The sequence below is a fragment of the Oncorhynchus masou genome, chromosome 10 (assembly GCF_036934945.1).
Source record: "Oncorhynchus masou masou isolate Uvic2021 chromosome 10, UVic_Omas_1.1, whole genome shotgun sequence".
NCBI lineage: Eukaryota > Metazoa > Chordata > Actinopteri > Salmoniformes > Salmonidae > Oncorhynchus > Oncorhynchus masou.
In genome coordinates this window covers 43019662-43040208 of record NC_088221.1, presented here as the reverse complement: position 1 = coordinate 43040208, position 20547 = coordinate 43019662, and the positions used below count along the sequence as shown (strand labels likewise).

The 20547-nt window shown below is 52.2% G+C and overlaps 1 protein-coding gene across 1 annotated transcript; it reads right to left on the bottom strand.

Moving 5' to 3' along the window:
- Positions 1–789: 789 nt before the first annotated feature.
- On the bottom strand, positions 790–18152 carry LOC135546868 (proline-rich protein 2-like; the record flags this gene model as incomplete). Its single annotated transcript, XM_064975434.1, has 3 exons — positions 18111–18152; positions 14225–14413; positions 790–1326 (listed from the first exon to the last, which is right to left on the bottom strand). Coding segments are annotated over exons 1-3 (768 nt in total), but the record flags the coding sequence as incomplete, so codon positions are not given.
- Positions 18153–20547: the final 2395 nt, after the last annotated feature.

The following is a 20547-nucleotide window of genomic DNA, read 5'->3' as shown; positions in this document are numbered from 1 at the left end:
TGAATGGGGTGAATGGGGAGACTGGGGAGACTGGGGTGAATGGGGTGAATGGGGAGACTGGGGTGACTGGGGTGAATGGGGTGAATGGGGTGAATGGGGAGACTGGGGAGACTGGGGAGACTGGGGAGACTGGGGAGACTGGGGTGACTGGGGTGAATGGGGAGACTGGGGAGACTGGGGAGACTGGGGTGAATGGGGAGACTGGGGTGAATGGGGAGACTGGGGAGACTGGGGTGAATGGGGTGAATGGGGAGACTGGGGAGACTGGGGTGAATGGGGAGACTGGGGAGACTGGGGAGGCTGGGGAGACTGGGGAGGCTGGGGAGACTGGGGTGAATGGGGAGACTGGGGAGGCTGGGGAGACTGGGGTGAATGGGGAGACTGGGGAGGCTGGGGAGACTGGGGAGACTGGGGAGACTGGGGAGACTGGGGTGAATGGGGAGACTGGGGAGGCTGGGGAGACTGGGGAGGCTGGGGAGACTGGGGTGAATGGGGAGACTGGGGAGACTGGGGTGAATGGGGAGACTGGGGAGACTGGGGAGACTGGGGTGAATGGGGAGACTGGGGTGACTGGGGAGACTGGGGTGAATGGGGAGACTGGGGAGACTGGGGTGAATGGGGAGACTGGGGTGAATGGGGAGACTGGGGAGACTGGGGTGAATGGGGAGACTGGGGAGACTGGGGAGACTGGGGTGAATGGGGTGACTGGGGTGAATGGGGAGACTGGGGAGACTGGGGAGACTGGGGAGGCTGGGGTGACTGGGGAGACTGGGGTGAATGGGGAGACTGGGGAGGCTGGGGAGACTGGGGAGACTGGGGAGACTGGGGTGAATGGGGAGACTGGGGAGGCTGGGGAGACTGGGGAGACTGGGGAGACTGGGGTGAATGGGGAGACTGGGGTGAATGGGGAGACTGGGGTGAATGGGGTGAATGGGGAGACTGGGGTGAATGGGGTGAATGGGGAGACTGGGGAGGCTGGGGTGAATGGGGAGACTGGGGTGAATGGGGTGAATGGGGAGACTGGGGTGAATGGGGAGACTGGGGTGAATGGGGTGAATGGGGAGACTGGGGTGAATGGGGTGAATGGGGAGACTGGGGAGACTGGGGAGACTGGGGAGACTGGGGAGACTGGGGTGAATGGGGAGACTGGGGAGACTGGGGAGACTGGGGAGACTGGGGAGACTGGGGTGACTGGGGAGAATGGGGAGACTGGGGTGAATGGGGTGAATGGGGAGACTGGGGTGAATGGGGTGAATGGGGAGACTGGGGTGAATGGGGAGACTGGGGTGAATGGGGAGACTGGGGAGACTGGGGAGAATGGGGAGACTGGGGTGACTGGGGAGAATGGGGAGACTGGGGTGAATGGGGTGAATGGGGAGACTGGGGTGAATGGGGTGAATGGGGAGACTGGGGTGACTGGGGTGAATGGGGTGACTGGGGAGAATGGGGAGACTGGGGTGAATGGGGAGACTGGGGAGACTGGGGAGACTGGGGTGAATGGGGAGACTGGGGAGAATGGGGAGACTGGGGTGAATGGGGAGACTGGGGAGACTGGGGAGGCTTTGGAGACTGGGGAGACTGGGGTGAATGGGGAGACTGGGGTGAATGTGGAGACTGGGGAGGCTGGGGAGACTGGGGAGACTGGGGTGACTGGGGTGAATGGGGAGACTGGGGTGACTGAGGAGACTGGGGAGACTGGGGTGAATGGGGAGACTGGGGTGAATGGGGAGACTGGGGAGACTGGGGTGAATGGGGATACTGGGGTGACTGGGGAGACTGGGGTGAATGGGGAGACTGGGGTGAATGGGGAGACTGGGGAGACTGGGGTGACTGGGGAGACTGGGGTGAATGGGGAGACTGGGGTGAATGGGGAGACTGGGGAGACTGGGGTGACTGGGGAGACTGGGATGACTGGGGAGACTGGGGTGAATGGGGAGACTGGGGTGAATGGGGAGAATGGGGAGACTGGGGAGACTGGGGAGACTGGGGTGAATGGGGTGAATGGGGTGACTGGGGAGAATGGGGAGACTGGGGAGAATGGGGAGACTGGGGTGAATGGGGTGAATGGGGTGAATGGGGAGACTGGGGTGAATGGGGTGAATGGGGAGACTGGGGAGACTGGGGTGAATGGGGTGAATGGGGAGACTGGGGTGAATGGGGTGAATGGGGAGACTGGGGAGACTGGGGTGAATGGGGAGAATGGGGAGACTGGGGTGAATGGGGTGAATGGGGTGAATGGGGAGACTGGGGTGAATGGGGTGAATGGGGAGACTGGGGAGACTGGGGTGAATGGGGTGAATGGGGAGACTGGGGTGAATGGGGTGAATGGGGAGACTGGGGAGACTGGGGTGAATGGGGAGACTGGGGTGACTGAGGAGACTGGGGTGAATGGGGAGACTGGGGTGAATGGGGTGAATAGGGAGACTGGGGTGACTGAGGAGACTGGGGTGAATGGGGAGACTGGGGAGACTGGGGTGAATGGGGAGACTGGGGTGAGTGGGGAGACTGGGGTGAATGGGGAGACTGGGGAGACTGGGGTGACTGGGGAGACTGGGATGAATGGGGTGACTGGGGAGAATGGGGAGACTGGGGTGAATGGGGTGAATGGGGAGACTGGGGTGAATGGGGTGAATGGGGTGAATGGGGAGACTGGGGAGAATGGGGAGACTGGGGAGACTGGGGAGACTGGGGAGACTGGGGTGACTGGGGAGAATGGGGAGACTGGGGTGAATGGGGAGACTGGGGAGGCTTTGGAGACTGGGGAGACTGGGGTGAATGGGGAGACTGGGGTGAATGTGGAGACTGGGGAGGCTGGGGAGACTGGGGAGACTGGGGAGACTGGGGTGAATGGGGTGACTGGGGAGAATGGGGAGACTGGGGTGAATGGGGAGACTGGGGAGACTGGGGAGGCTTTGGAGACTGGGGAGACTGGGGAGACTGGGGAGACTGGGGTGAATGTGGAGACTGGGGAGGCTGGGGAGACTGGGGAGACTGGGGTGACTGGGGTGAATGGGGAGACTGGGGTGACTGAGGAGACTGGGGAGACTGGGGTGAATGGGGAGACTGGGGTGAATGGGGAGACTGGGGAGACTGGGGTGAATGGGGATACTGGGGTGACTGGGGAGACTGGGGTGAATGGGGAGACTGGGGTGAATGGGGAGACTGGGGAGACTGGGGTGACTGGGGAGACTGGGGTGAATGGGGAGACTGGGGTGAATGGGGAGACTGGGGAGACTGGGGTGACTGGGGAGTCTGGGATGACTGGGGAGACTGGGGTGAATGGGGAGACTGGGGTGAATGGGGAGAATGGGGTGAATGGGGAGACTGGGGAGACTGGGGAGACTGGGGTGAATGGGGAGACTGGGCTGACTGGGGAGACTGGGGTGAATGGGGAGACTGGGGTGAATGGGGAGACTGGGGTGAATGGGGAGACTGGGGTGAATGGGGAGACTGGGGTGAATGGGGAGACTGGGGAGACTGGGGAGACTGGGGAGAATGGGGAGAATGGGGAGACTGGGGTGAATGGGGTGACTGGGGTGAATGGGGAGACTGGGGAGACTGGGGAGAATGGGGAGACTGGGGTGAATGGGGTGACTGGGGAGACTGGGGAGAATGGGGAGACTGCGGAGACTGGGGTGACTGGGGTGAATGGGGTGACTGGGGAGACTGGGGTGAATGGGGTGACTGGGGAGACTGGGGTGAATGGGGAGACTGGGGAGACTGGGGTGACTGGGGTGAATGGGGTGAATGGGGAGACTGGGGTGAATGGGGTGACTGGGGAGACTGGGGTGAATGGGGAGACTGGGGAGACTGGGGAGACTGGGGTGACTGGGGTGAATGGGGTGACTGGGGAAACTGGGGTGAATGGGGTGAATGGGGAGACTGGGGTGAATGGGGTGAATGGGGAGACTGGGGAGACTGGGGTGAATGGGGTGAATGGGGAGACTGGGGAGACTGGGGTGAATGGGGAGACTGGGGAGACCTGGGTGAATGGGGTGACTGGGGAGACTGGGGTGACTGGGGAGACTGGGGAGACTGGGGTGAATGGGGAGACTGGGGAGACTGGGGAGACTGGGGTGAATGGGGTGAATGGGGAGACTGGGGAGACTGGGGTGAATGGGGAGACTGGGGAGACTGGGGTGAATGGGGAGACTGGGGAGACTGGGGAGACTGGGGTGAATGGGGTGAATGGGGAGACTGGGGTGAATGGGGTGACTGGGGTGAATGGGGAGACTGGAGAGACTGGGGTGAATGGGGAGACTGGGGTGAATGGGGAGACTGGGGTGAATGGGGTGAATGGGGAGACTGGGGAGACTGGGGTGAATGGGGAGACTGGGGAGACTGGGGTGAATGGGGAGGCTGGGGAGACTGGGGAGGCTGGGGTGAATGGGGAGACTGGGGTGAACGGGGAGACTGGGGTGAATGGGGTGACTGGGGAGACTGGGGTGAATGGGGTGAATGGGGTGTATGGGGTGACTGGGGAGAATGGGGAAACTGGGGTGAATGGGGTGAATGGGGAGACTGGGGTGAATGGGGAGACTGGCGTGAATGGGGTGAATGGGGAGACTGGTGTGACTGGGGAGACTGGGGTGAATGGGGAGACTGGGGTGAATGGGGAGACTGGGGTGACTGGGGAGACTGGGGTGAATGGGGAGACTGGGGTGAATGGGGAGACTGGGGAGACTGGGGTGAATGGGGAGACTGGGGTGAATGGGGAGACTGGGGAGACTGGGGTGAATGGGGAGACTGGGGAGACTGGGGTGAATGGGGAGACTGGGGAGACTGGGGTGAATGGGGAGACTGGGGAGAATGGGGAGACTGGGGAGACTGGGGTGAATGGGGAGACTGGGGAGACTGGGGTGAATGGGGAGACTGGGGAGAATGGGGTGAATGGGGAGACTGGGGAGACTGGGGTGAATGGGGAGACTGGGGTGAATGGGGAGACTGGGGAGACTGGGGTGAATGGGGAGACAGGGGTGAATGGGGAGACTGGGGAGACTGGGGTGAATGGGGAGACTGGGGAGACTGGGGTGAATGGGGAGACTGGGGAGACTGGGGTGAATGGGGAGACTGGGGAGACTGGGGTGAATGGGGAGACTGGGGAGACTGGGGTGAATGGGGAGACTGGGGTGAATGGGGAGACTGGGGAGACTGGGGTGAATGGGGAGACTGGGGAGACTGGGGTGAATGGGGAGACTGGGGAGACTGTGGTGACTGGGGAGACTGGGGTGAATGGGGAGACTGGGGTGAATGGGGAGACTGGGGAGACTGGGGAGACTGGGGAGACTGGGATGAATGGGGTGACTGGGGAGACTGGGGAGACTGGGGTGAATGGGGTGAATGGGGTGAATGGGGTGACTGGGGAGACTGGGGAAACTGGGGAGACTGGGATGAATGGGGTGACTGGGGAGAATGGGGAAACTGGGGTGAATGGGTTGAATGGGGAGACTGGGGTGAATGGGGAGACTGGTGAGACTGGGGAGAATGGGGTGTCTGGGGAGACTGGGGTGAATGGGGTGACTGGGGTGAATGGGGAGACTGGGGAGACTGGGGTGTCTGGGGAGACTGGGGTGAATGGGGTGACTGGGGTGAATGGGGAGACTGGGGAGACTGGGGAGAATGGGGAGACTGGGGTGACTGGGGTGAATGGGGAGACTGGGGTGAATGGGGTGAATGGGGAGACTGGGGTGAATGGGTTGAATGGGGAGACTGGGGTGAATGGGGAGACTGGGGAGACTGGGGAGACTGGGGAGACTGGGGTGAATGGGTTGAATGGGGAGACTGGGGTGAATGGGGAGACTGGGGAGACTGGGGTGACTGGGGTGACTGGGGAGACTGGGGAGACTGGGGTGAATGGGGTGAATGGGGTGAATGGGGAGACTGGGGAGACTGGGGAGAATGGGGAGACTGGGGTGACTGGGGAGACTGGGGAGACTGGGGTGAATGGGGTGACTGGGGAGACTGGGGAGACTGGGGTGAATGGGGTGAATGGGTTGAATGGGGAGACTGGGGTGACTGGGGTGAATGAGGAGACTGGGGTGAATGGGGAGACTGGGGAGACTGGGGAAACTGGGGTGAATGGGGAGACTGGGGTGAATGGGGAGACTGGGGTGAATGGGGAGACTGGGGAGACTGGGGTGAATGGGGAGACTGGGGAGACTGGGGAGACTGGGGAGACTGGGGTGAATGGGGAGACTGGGGAGACTGGGGTGAATGGGGAGACTGGGGTGACTGGGGTGAATGGGGAGACTGGGGTGAATGGGGAGACTGGGGAGAATGGGGTGAATGGGGAGACTGGGGAGACTGGGGTGAATGGGGAGACTGTGGTGACTGGGGAGACTGGGGTGAATGGGGAGACTGGGGAGACTGGGGAGACTGGGGAGACTGGGATGAATGGGGTGACTGTGGAGACTGGGGAGACTGGGGTGAATGGGGTGAATGGGGTGAATGGGGTGACTGGGGAGACTGGGGAAACTGGGGAGACTGGGATGAATGGGGTGACTGGGGAGAATGGGGAGACTGGGGTGAATGGGTTGAATGGGGAGACTGGGGTGAATGGGGAGACTGGTGAGACTGGGGAGAATGGGGAGACTGGGGTGACTGGGGTGAATGGGGAGACTGGGGTGAATGGGGAGACTGGGGTGAATGGGGTGAATGGGGAGACTGGGGTGAATGGGTTGAATGGGGAGACTGGGGTGAATGGGGAGACTGGGGAGACTGGGGAGACTGGGGTGAATGGGGAGACTGGGGTGAATGGGGTGACTGGGGTGAATGGGGAGACTGGGGAGACTGGGGAGACTGGGGAGACTGGGGTGAATGGGTTGAATGGGGAGACTGGGGTGAATGGGGAGACTGGGGAGACTGGGGTGACTGGGGTGACTGGGGTGACTGGGGAGACTGGGGTGAATGGGGTGAATGGGGTGAATGGGGAGACTGGGGAGACTGGGGAGAATGGGGAGACTGGGGTGACTGGGGAGACTGGGGAGACTGGGGTGAATGGGGTGACTGGGGAGACTGGGGAGACTGGGGTGAATGGGGTGAATGGGTTGAATGGGGAGACTGGGGTGACTGGGGTGAATGAGGAGACTGGGGTGAATGGGGAGACTGGGGAGACTGGGGAAACTGGGGTGAATGGGGAGACTGGGGTGAATGGGGAGACTGGGGTGAATGGGGTGACTGGGGAGACTGGGGAGACTGGGGTGAATGGGGAGACTGGGGAGACTGGGGTGAATGGGGAGACTGGGGTGAATGGGGTGACTGGGGAGACTGGGGAGACTGGGGTGACTGGGGAGAATGGGGAGACTGGGGTGAATGGGGTGACTGGGGAGACTGGGGTGAATGGGGTGAATGGGGAGTCTGGGGTGAATGGGGAGACTGGGGTGAATGGGGTGACTGGGGAGACTGGGGAGACTGGGGTGAATGGGGTGACTGGGGTGAATGGGGAGACTGGGGTGAATGGGGTGAATGGGGAGACTGGGGAGACTGGGGTGACTGGGGAGACTGGGGAGACTGGGGTGAATGGGGAGACTGGGGTGAATGGGGAGACTGGGGTGAATGGGGAGACTGGGGAGACTGGGGAGACTGGGGTGACTGGGGAGACTGGGGAGACTGGGGTGAATGGGGAGACTGGGGTGAATGGGGAGACTGGGGTGAATAGGGAGACTGGGGAGACTGGGGTGACTGGGGTGAATGGGGAGACTGGGGAGACTGGGGTGAATGGGTTGAATGGGGAGACTGGGGATACTGGGGAGACTGGGGTGACTGGGGTGAATGGGGAGACTGGGGAGACTGGGGTGAATGGGTTGAATGGGGAGACTGGGGTGAATGGGGAGACTGGGGAGACTGGGGTGAATGGGGAGACTGGGGTGAATGGGGAGAATGGGGAGACTGGGGTGACTGGGGTGAATGGGGAGACTGGGGAGACTGGGGTGAATGGGTTGAATGGGGAGACTGGGGAGACTGGGGAGACTGGGGTGACTGGGGTGACTGGGGTGAATGGGGAGACTGGGGAGACTGGGGAGACTGGGGAGAATGGGGAGACTGGGGTGACTGGGAAGACTGGGGAGACTGGGGTGAATGGGGAGACTGGGGTGAATGGGGAGACTGGGGAGACTGGGGTGAATGGGGAGACTGGGGTGAATGGGGTGACTGGGGAGACTGGGGAGACTGGGGAGACTGGGGAGAATGGGGAGACTGGGGTGACTGGGGAGACTGGGGAGACTGGGGTGAATGGGGAGACTGGGGAGACTGGGGTGAATGGGGAGACTGGGGAGACTGGGGAGAATGGGGAGACTGGGGTGACTGGGGAGACTGGGGAGACTGGGGTGAATGGGGAGACTGGGGTGAATGGGGAGACTGGGGAGACTGGGGAGAATGGGGAGACTGGGGTGACTGGGGAGACTGGGGAGACTGGGGTGAATGGGGAGACTGGGGTGAATGGGGAGACTGGGGTGAATGGGGAGACTGGGGTGAATGGGGAGACTGGGGTGAATGGGGAGACTGGGGTGAATGGGGAGACTGGGGAGACTGGGGAGACTGGGGAGACTGGGGAGACTGGGGTGAATGGGGAGACTGGGGTGAATGGGGAGACTGGGGTGAATGGGGAGACTGGGGTGAATGGGGAGACTGGGGTGAATGGGGAGACTGGGGAGACTGGGGTGAATGGGGTGAATGGGGAGACTGGGGTGAATGGGGAGACTGGGGTGACTGGGGTGAATGGGGAGACTGGGGAGACTGGGGTGAATGGGGTGAATGGGGAGACTGGGGTGACTGGGGTGAATGGGGAGACTGGCGTGACTGGGGAGACTGGGGTGAATGGGGAGACTGGGGTGAATGGGGAGACTGGGGTGACTGGGAAGACTGGGGTGACTGGGGAGACTGGGGTGAATGGGGTGAATGGGGAGACTGGGGTGACTGGGGTGAATGGGGAGACTGGGGAGACTGGGGTGAATGGGGTGAATGGGGAGACTGGGGTGAATGGGGTGAACGGGGAGACTGGGGTGACTGGGGAGACTGGGGTGAATGGGGAGACTGGGGTGAATGGGGAGACTGGGGTGACTGGGAAGACTGGGGTGAATGGGGAGACTGGGGAGACTGGGGTGAATGGGGTGAATGGGGAGACTGGGGTGAATGGGGTGAACGGGGAGACTGGGGTGACTGGGGAGACTGGGGTGAATGGGGAGACTGGGGTGAATGGGGAGACTGGGGTGACTGGGGAGACTGGGGTGAATGGGGAGACTGGGGTGAATGGGGAGACTGGGGTGACTGGGAAGACTGGGGTGAATGGGGAGACTGGGGAGACTGGGGTGAATGGGGTGAATGGGGAGACTGGGGTGAATGGGGTGAACGGGGAGACTGGGGTGACTGGGGAGACTGGGGTGAATGGGGAGACTGGGGTGAATGGGGAGACTGGGGTGAATGGGGTGAACGGGGAGACTGGGGTGAATGGGGAGACTGCAGTGGGGTCCCAGAATCTGGCACCTGCTGATTATCTGCATATTGATTTGATTACACACCAGACCTCTGAATTGACAACCCTCAAATAAATTCAATGTCCCGCTGTTCCACCATGATAAATGTGATAGCTTTGTCTCTCACTGCAGGTTTTTGCTGGCTCAGGTCAATCGCAATTCAATTACAAAAGTCCACCTCTCCAAAGCCGAGTGATAGATGGATACCGAAAACACACACTATCCAGAGGATTTGAGTGCTTGGACAGAGAGAACATTTCAGAGACAATGAAAACACAAATACAGAACAATCATCTGGTGTTCCTTTGAGAGTTGTATCTTTTCAAAGAGCTGGACTAACTGTGTTTGGAAATGGACCGCAGGCATGTTTAGGGATTGTCGGCCATGCATATAATCGCTTACTTACACTCCGTGAGTTTGCTTTGGATCAGGCAAATTACCATCTGAAAATGAGCTGAAAATCACTCTGGGCGAGAGGCCTGCGTCATCCTTGTCATCTCACTTTCAGTATTTCTTACCCCAGCTAATATACAGCGAAACATGTGGAAATACACACACAGATTCTGCTCATCATTGCTTTCAATGTACTTAAAATTTCAAAAGGCAAAATAAATACTCTCTAAATACTATAAACAAACCTTACTCTTAATCTAGGCACAAAAGCTGGCTAGTTATGTGGTTTATGCATTATCATGTTAAACCTATCCCCGTGAGGGTATATGTGCATCCAGCATAAATCAGAGTGGACTCAAATCACATAACTCACTCGCTCTAATTGGAAAGGCCATAAAATAAAGTCTGCATGACACAATAACTGCCGGCAGGGTCACACACTCTCACACACAAGTTTCATGGAGAGGGAACTCCCAAGGGGATGTAGGCCTACATAATTAGCTATAATATGCCAAAAGAGTATACTCAGAGCAACTTGGGTGAGCGACGGAAACTACTTTTATCTTTTCCATAAAGGCAAGGCTGGCAAGAAAGCAAGCAGAGGATTCGTAAAAGAAACTGCATCAGGTGTTTGTCAGTTCCTATTCAATAAACGCTACGCTGCCCCGATGAAAATATTAGGCATTATGGTTTCGCTTAAAAATGGGATACCATGTAAGAAATTCCAGCTGTGTGTGATACATCCGAGAATTGTTCAAGCAGCGACACATACGACGGGGTGACATGCACAAACCTGTGCAACCAATTGTCAGACTTTGTCAGAATACATTTGGAGTTTCAATATTAATATTTAAGTTTAAACTGTTACGATATTCTCACTTTCATGTGAAGAACTGTAATGTTGTTGATTTGGTCTCTGATAAGAAGCTGGCCCTCTCTGTTGCATCGAGTTTGAGTGCTTCGCAGAGAGTACATTATTTTTGAACAGAGCAATAAGATAGTACCACCCCTCGTCACTGATCTGAGGCAACAGCTTATAAATATAGTACCACCCCTCGTCACTGATCCGAGACAACAGCTTATTAATATAGTACCACACCTCGTCACTGATCCGAGACAACAGCTTATAAATATAGTACCACCCCTCGTCACTGATCCGAGACAACAGCTTACAAATATAGTACCATCCCTCATCACTGATCCGAGACAACAGCTTATAAATATTGTACCACCCCTCATCACTGATCCGAGACAACAGCTTATAAATATAGTACCACCCCTCGTCACTGATCCGAGACAACAGCTTATTAATATAGTACCACACCTCATCACTGATCTGAGGCAACAGCTTATAAATATAGTACCACCCCTCGTCACTGATCCGAGACAACAGCTTATAAATATAGTACCACCCCTCATCACTGATCTGAGGCAACAGCTTATTAATATAGTACCACCCATCGTCACTGATCTGAGACAACAGCTTATAAATATAGTACCACCCCTCATCACTGATCCGAGACAACAGCTTATTAATATAGTACCACCCCTCGTCACTGATCTGAGACAACAGCTTATAAATATAGTACCACCCCTCATCACTGATCCGAGACAACAGCTTATAAATATAGTACCACCCCTCGTCACTGACCGAGACAACAGCTTATAAATATAGTACCACCCCTCGTCACTGATCCGAGAAAACAGCTTATTAATATAGTACCATCCCTCGTCACTGATCCGAGACAACAGCTTATAAATATAGTACCACCCCTCATCACTGATCCGAGACAACAGCTTATAAATATAGTACCACACCTCGTCACTGACCGAGACAACAGCTTATAAATATAGTACCACCCCTCGTCACTGATCCGAGAAAACAGCTTATTAATATAGTACCATCCCTCGTCACTGATCCGAGACAACAGCTTATAAATATAGTACCACCCCTCGTCACTGATCCGAGAAAACAGCTTATAAATATAGTACCACCCCTCGTCACTGATCCGAGAAAACAGCTTATAAATATAGTACCACCCCTCGTCACTGAGCCGAGAAAACAGCTTATAAATATAGTACCATCCCTCGTCACTGAGCCGAGAAAACAGCTTATAAATATAGTACCACCCCTCGACACTAAACTCAGCAAAAAAAGAAAATTCCTCTCACTGAGTTTATTTTCAGCAAACTTAACATGTGTAAATATTTGTATGAACATAACAAGAGTCAACAACTAAGATATAAACTGAACAAGTTCCACAGACATGTGACTAAAATAAATGGAATAATGTGTCCCTGAACAAAGGTGGGGTCAAAATCAAAAGTCATTATCTGGTGTGGCCACCAGCTGCATTAAGTACTGCAGTGCATTTCCTCATGGGCTGCACCAGATTTGCCAGTTCTTGCTGTGAGATGTTACACCACACTTCCACCAACACACCTGCAAGTTCCCGGACATTTCTGGGGGAAATGGCCCTAGCCCTCACCCTCCGACCCAACAGGTCCCAGACATGCTCAATGGAGTGAGATCCATGCTCTTCGCTGGCCTGGTCTGCCACTGCGAGGACAATCTGCTGTCTGTTCTGTCTCCCTGTAGTGCCGTCTTAGGCGTCTCACAGTACGGACATTGCAATTTATTGCCCTGGCCACATCTGCAGTCCTCATGCCTCCTTGCAGCATGCCTAAGGCATGTTCACGCAGATCAGCAGGGACCCTGGGCATCTTTCTTTTTTCAGAGTCAGTAGAAAGGCAAGTTTTCATAACTGTGACTTTAATTGCCTACCGTCGGTAAGCTGTTTGTGTCTTAACAACCGTTCCACAGGTGCATGTTCATTAATTGTTCATGGTTCATTGAACAAGCATGGGAAACAGTGTTAATACCCTTTACAATGAAGATCTGTGAAGTTTTTGGGATTTTTAAGAATTATCTTTGAAAGAGAGGGTCCTGAAAAAGTGATGTTTCATTTTTTGCTGAGTTTATATTCCTTTTACACTGATGAAGAACTTAAAGAGATAACAAACAAAAACCGTTTAATTCTTAATGTTGCCACCTCTGACCATCTCACCCAAACACTTTACACAGGTCCACTAAACACCGAAATCTGTAACGCCACTTTGACATCTGCAATGTCACAACGAAATCTGTAACGTCACGCCGACATCTGTAACATATACATAGGACAGTACGGATGAGAGTGATAGATGGGCTTCAACAAAACAGGATATTAAAGCTCCGTAGTCACTTCTAATCTTGACACTCTTACAGAACTAACTTCTCTCCAGTCAGTCAGATTGCCATTAACCATGCTTCCAAACCCTATCAGCTCTCTGGGTCGGATTAGGAGCCTGCAACACTCTCTCTCTCAACTCTGCTTCCTTTAATCAGTGGCATCAGTGGCCTGGTTTACCCTAGAAGGCAAATGACTGTAGCCAAGGATGATGACACTGACCTTGTGACATGGGGGGATTGGATGGGGAAGTGGAGGACCTGGCCCTTTGGGCAGATGAGCATGTCCAGGTCTTAGGGCCTGTGGTCCGGAATCATCTTCATGAAGGACGAAATGGAGGACAGGAATGACTCCGTGTTGAAAAAAAGAGGAGTTGAACATCTTCCACCAAGCTGGGGGGGGGAGGGTGCACACAGTCAGTGTCACACACACACATGCACACATACGCACACACACACACACACACACAAAGTGACACTGCTGTGCCGTTCATTTGCAGATTCTGTGTGCCACATGGAAAGGTTCAGCATAGTGTGCATTTATCTGTACAGTCTAAAATGGCTCCCATTCTCTTTCATTACAACGAAAGCCCTGCATTATAATTCAAATTAGCAAAGCAATCTGGCTTGAATCCAATCAAACATCTCTTAATGATACATTCCCTTTGAGTAGCGTATTATTTAATGCTGCCATATTTGACTGGGTTAATGCCATTAAAGTAGATTGAGTGGGCCTTACAGAACTGGCTTATTGACGCGTTGCCCTACGCAGATCAACAACAATGACTTTTCTTTAGAGTGCCTCTCTCTTTACTGTTTGCCCTCTGATTAATGACAACGCAGTCGCTCGACACAAGTGACTTTAATTACCCAGAGAGCATCATGTTGGCCTATCTCAATTAACCAATCATGTTGCGCACCCCTGACATGCTCATTAAGACAAACTATTACCGTATGAATAGTGTTGTTGTTATTTTAAATACACAGAGTAATTATGCGTGCTGCTAATTTTTCCTTGCTTGTTAGGGCTCTTGTTTCTTGGGACAGCTGTTTGCTTTGACGTTAGTTTTGTTCATGTTAACTGTGATAATAAGGTACACACACATGGCACCAAATCCATTGTGTACTGTACAGTCAAGGCCAGGTCAATCTTCACCATGAGGACCTGGTTGCATCCATACTGGAAGTGTCTGTCCTGTCTCTTGCGGACCGGATAGACCAGCTGGTTCTGTCGGAAGTATAGCACATTTTTCAGTGTGGCCAGGTCAGGGCAAAGGGCCACCAGCTCAGACAGGTTCAGTACCCTGAGGACCAGACCACACTAGACCAGAACATAGCACAGTGGGTCAGGATGGTGAGTTCATCTATCTGCAAATACATTAATTCCTCACTAACAAATGCCAATCCTCTATGTCCCTACTACTGTGTGACTAAAATGAAACTTTGGGAGGTGAGAGAGAACTGTCTTTTTTAGCTGAGCCATGTCAGAATTAAATGTTCCCTCCGATGCCAACCTCTAAAATTAATTTAATAGCCATTGGTTTTAAAACCAGCAGGTAAAACATTAACATCACCCAGATGTACTAACTTTCCCCCAGCAGGATAATCCACCCAGCCTTGCCCATCACTCATGCACCCTATTCATTTTTTTATATATTTTTTATTTCACCTTTATTTAACCAGGTTGGCCAGTTGAGAACAAGTTCTCATTTACAACTGCAACCTGGCCAAGATAAAGCAAAGCAGTGTGACAAAAACAACAACACAGAGTTACACATGGGATAAACAAACGTGCAGTCAATAACACAATAGAAAAATCTGTATTCAGTGTCTGCAAATGAAGTAAGGAGGTAAGGCAATAAATAGGCCAATAGTGGCAAAGAAATTACAATTTATCAATTTACACTGGAGTGAAATATGTGCAGATGAGGATGTGCAAGTAGAAATACTGGTGTGCAAAAGAGCAGTAAAAAAACAAATATGGGGATGAGGTAGGTAGTTGGTTGGATGGGCTATTTACAGATGGGCTGGGTACAGCTGCAGCGATCGGTAAGCCGCGTCTGACAACTGACTCTTAAAGTTAGTGAGGGAGATATAAGTCTCCAATTTCAGTGATTTTTGCAATTCGTTCCAGTCATTGGCAGCAGAGAACTGGAAGGAAAGGCGGCCAAAGGAGGTGTTGGCTTTGGGGATAACCAGTGAAATATACCTGCTGGAGTGCGTTGCTATGGTGACCAGTGAGCTGAGATAAGGCGGAGCTATAGCTAGCAAAGACTTATAGATGACCTGGAGCCAGTGGGTTTGGCGACGAATATGTAGCGAGGACAAGCCAACGAGAGCATACAGGTCGCAGTGGTGGGTAGTATATGGGGCTTTGGTGACAAAACAGATTTGCTGAGTAGAGTGTTGGAAGTTAATTTGTAAATGACATCGCTGAAGTCAAGGATCGGTAGGATAGTCAGTTTTACGAGGGTAAGTTTGGCAGCATGAGTGAAGGAGGCTTTGTTGCGAAATAGGAAGCCGATTCTAGATTTAACTTTGGATTGGAGATGCTTAATGTGAGTCTGGGCGGAGAGTTTAGAGTCTAGCCAGACACCTAGGTATTTATAGTTGTCAACATCTTCTAAGTCAGAACCGTCCAGAGTAGTGATGCTAGTCGGGCGGGTGGATGCGGGCAGCGATCGGTCAAAGAGCATGCATGCGTTTTACTAGCATTTAAGACCAGTTGGAGGCCACAGATGGAGTGTTGTATGGCGTTGAAGCTCGTTTGGAGGTTTGTTAAGACAGTGTCCAAAGAAGGGCCAGATGTATACAGAATGGTGTCGTCTGCGTAGAGGTGGATCAAAGAATCACCCGCAGCAAGAGCGACATCATTGATACATACAGAGAAAAGAGTCGGCCCGAGAATTGAACAATGTGGCACCCCCATAGAGACTGCCAGAGGTCCGGACAACAGAACCTCTGATTTGACACACTGAACTCTAACTGAGAAGTAGTTAGTGAACCAGGCAAGGTAGTCATTAGAGAAACCAAGGCTGTTGAGTTTGTTGATAAGAATATGGTGATTGACAGACTCGAAAGCCTTGGCCAGGTCGATGAAGATGGCTGGATAGTACTGTCTTTTATCGATGGCAGTTATGATATCGTTTAGGACCTTGAGCGTGACTGAGGTGCACCTTTGACCAGCTCGGAAACCAGATTGCATAGCGGAGAAGGTACGGTGGGATTCAAAATGGTCGGTAATCTGTTTGTTCACTTGGCTTTTGAAGACTTTAGAAAGACAGGGCAGGATGGATATAAGTTTGTAGCAGTTTGGGTCTAGAGTGTCTCGCCCTTTGAAGAGGGGGATGACCGCGGCCGCTTTCCAATCTTTAGGAATATCAGATGATACGAAAGAGAGTTTGAACAGACAAGTAATAGGGGTTGCAACAATGGCGGAGGATACTTTTAGGAAGAGAATGTCCAGATTGTCTAGCCCAGCTGATTTGCAGGGATCCAGAACATCAGCTGTCTGGATTTGAGTGAATGAAAATCAGGGGGGGTATTGGGCCAAGTGCTGTGGGTTGTGCAGAGCTGTTGGCCGGGGTAGGGTTAACCAGGTGGAAAGCATGGCCAGCCGTAGAGAAACACTTATTAAAATTCTCGATTATCGTGGATTTATCAGTGGTGGCAGTGTTTCCTAGTCTCAGTGCAGTGGGTAGCTGGGAGGAGGTACTTTTATTCTCCATTGTCTTTACAGTGTACCAAAACTTTTTGGGATTAGTGCTACAGGATGCAAATGTCTGTTAGAAAAAGCTAGCCTTTGCTTTCTAACTGACTGTGTGTATTGGTTCCTGACTTACCTGAAAAGTTGCATATCGTGGGGACTATTCGATGCTAGTACAGTACGCCCCAGAGTGTTGTTGTGCTGGTCAAGGGCAGTCAAGTCTGGAGTGAACCAAGGGCTATATCTGTTCTTAGTTCTACATTTTTTTAAAGGGGCGTGCTTATTTAAGATGGTGAGCAAATTACTTTTAATGAACAACCAGGCATCCTCTACTGATGGGATGAGGTCAATATCCTTCCAGGATACCCGGGCCAGGTCGATTAGAAAGGCCTGCTCACAGAAGTGTTTTAGGGAGCGTTTGACAGTGATGGGGGGGGGGGTTGTTTGACCACAGACCCATAACGGACGCAGACAATAAGGCAGTGATAGCTGAGATCCTGGTTGAAAACAGCAGAGGTGCATTTAGAGGGCAAGTTGGTCAGGATGATATCTATGAGGGTGCACATTTACGGATTTGGGGTTGTACCTGGTAGGTTCTTTGATAATTTGTGTGAGATTGAGGGCATCTAGCTTAGATTGCAGGACGGCCGGGGTGTTAAGCATATCCCAATTTAGGTCACCTAGCAGTACGAACTCTGACGATAGATGGGGGGCAATCAATTCACATATGGTATCCAGGGCACAGCTGGGAGCTGAGGGGGGTCTATAGCAAACGGCAACAGTGAGGAACTTATTTCTGGAGAGATGGATCTTTAAAAGTAGAAGCTCGAACTGTTTGGGCGTAGACCTGGATAGTATGACAGAACTCTGCAGGCTATCTCTACAGTAGATTGCAATTCCGCAACCTTGGGGATGGAAAAGCCAGGATTCAGATACGGTTAGGACATCACGGTTGGTGGAGTGTGCTAAAGCAGTCAATAAAGCAAATTTAGGGAGGAGGCTTCTGATGTTAACATGCATGAACCCAAGGCTTTTATGGTTGCAGAAGTCAGCAAATGAGAGCGCCTGTGGACACACAGGGCCTGGGTTAACCTCTACATCACCAGAGGAACAGAGGAGGAGTAGGATGAGGGTACGGCTAAAGGCTATAAGAACTGCATCGTTTCCACCGCAGCCCTGTGGAACACACATCTCTCTCTCTCCGTCTCTGTATCTGTTGCGTGCTCAGTGATGAGTCTTTGAAGCTCCAGCAACTCCCTAAGTGACTTCAAGCCATGGCTCGTCCCTTCATCAGTCAGTCAGTCCCCTTTACCCATGAGCAGGACTCTTTGATGTGGTTGAGTCCACGAGCCATCGCTAAGATCACGTCCCCGTGTGCCTCTCAGACCTGGGATTAGCACAATTTCCTGGCCTGTTTGGGCCTTCGATCAAAACCAAAAGAGGCCTACAGTACTGCACGTTACAGAAATCACCCTCACCGCCTAAACTCTGTTGGTAATGCAGGGCTCTGACTCAAACCAGATGAGAGTTCTCTACTTTTAACTTGTTCCTGCCAGTAGAATAGTCCACAGGGACATCCAGTGTAGTTAAGAATTAGAAGCACAGAGACTGGAGGAGTTACTTAATGTATCACTTTAGCAGGAAATAGATTCTTTTTTTTTGCTTTCCGTTTTGTATTATATGAATAATAAGTAGAACATTTTGATTTGTTATGTGTTGAATTACAACTTGTTTTCACTTCGGGAAAAGGGAATATCTCGTTCTGTATCAAAACGTATCATAAAAAAGAAGAGAAAGAGAAAATTGCTTTTAGTTTAGTTACTGTATGAGCTATTACTTAGCAACATGGCACTCCATAATGTAGGCTATCGAGCCACTACCGATTTGACTACCTGTCTTCATTTTGACTGATGACCTTTTGAAGTAGGAATTTCACTCTACTGTATGTGACGTGGCTCGCCCACTGTGTTTCTTCAGTAGCAACCGTTACAGCAGTGTTGCAGATAAGACAGATAAGAGATCAAAAACCAAACAAGAAGGTTACACATCAACCTGAGTGGTAGTCCTGTGGGTGTGTGGAAGGACTGCAGCATCACTGCATCGCTTTTCCTGACGTATAGTAAATCACCCCATCTTTGGCAATCTGTCAAGTACTCACCAAGTCCTGAATCAGACCAGTTTCTGCAAAGCAGAGTTTCTCATCAAATGATTATACTGCACACTCTGGCTTAATGACAAAGGAAAGTTGCTAATAAAACATGCAAGCAATTCCAACGCACAAAAAGAGGATGACTAACTACTGTTATACATTGGGTTCCTCCCTTATTAATAAGGTGTCAAACATACAGAACCCTTTCAATTATTTTGTTTAGGAAAGAAAACATTTGGGGGGGGGGGGGGACAATCTCATTCGAAATGGAAATGACTAAAACCAAATGGAAACTGTAGAAATGAAAATGAACCTATATTTACAGTCTCTTCACGCTGTCCAGCTTGCTAACAGTAATCAAACCGAAAGATAGACAATCAGTGAGCATTGGAAATTCTAGAAGCAATGGGATAGAGCAGGGTTACCCAAACTCGTTTTGGTTTTTCCCAAGGACTACAAAGCTGATTCAAATAACCAAATCATCATCAATATTATTTGAATCGGCTGTGTAGGGCCAGAGCATTCAGGGGGTCGAGTTTGGGAAACCCTGGGATAGAGGATTATGTTTGCAAACTTTTATGACAAGAAAATATAATACATTTTAAGTGAAGCCATCCAGACCTTGGTGAAGACTGAATGCGACCTGCGGGCCAAAATGAGTGTGACACACCTGCTCTACATATTAGCTAAACCCTCTACGTGGAAGTAAATGACGGAATGGAATCCCAATCTCTGACATCTAGTGAGTGATACCAGGGTACCTTAGAATAGCTGACAACCGCATGCCCCACTCTCCATCTCACTGTACCAAAACAGAGGAATTGGATTTCCCCTATACTGAGCTCACTGTACATGGAAACTCACAAACAGCGTCTTGGAAAGAGAAACCCAGTGTATGTTATGCAACACCAATTACCTAGCAATCTTACTCAGGAATGTATCAATTAACTCCATCCTGCGTCTTTGTGTTAACCTGTATGAGGGGCTGGCCGGGATGGCCTGGGCTGCTGATGGCTACGCAGTCTTCCACATTCTCTCTGAACAGGTCTATCAGCTGCTTGTGGGAGCACCTCCAACAGAAGCACACTCATGGATAGGCTATGCTGATTCTGAGGAGAGAAACATGGGATGATCGTAAGCAAGGACAAAGAACACTGCAGTAAGAATATGAAATGATGGGGAAATCAGAGGTTGGCAATGAAGGCCTCCTTGGCAGGGAAAAGGAAAGGACCAGTTACATTTTGGGAAGTATAATCTATTCATTTCCTGTGGAGCAAATACAAATATGTGCTGAGCTAAGCCCACACAGTCTTTTCCAAATGTATTAGTTACAGAAAATTGACAATCACATACAAATTCGTTTTTTGTAAAATAGTCATCACAAACTCTATCTGGTAGTGTAATGGAATGGCAAGCGCAAGGAAGAATATGAGTGATGGCGATAGAAGGAAATGGCAGCCTAAAATGCTGGGAATACATTGATATACAGGACACTGGGCTCCAGAGTGGTGCAGCGGTCTAAGGCACTGCATCTTAGTGCTAGAGGTGTCACTACAGACCCTGGTTCGATTCCAGGCTGTTTCATAACAGGCCGTGATTG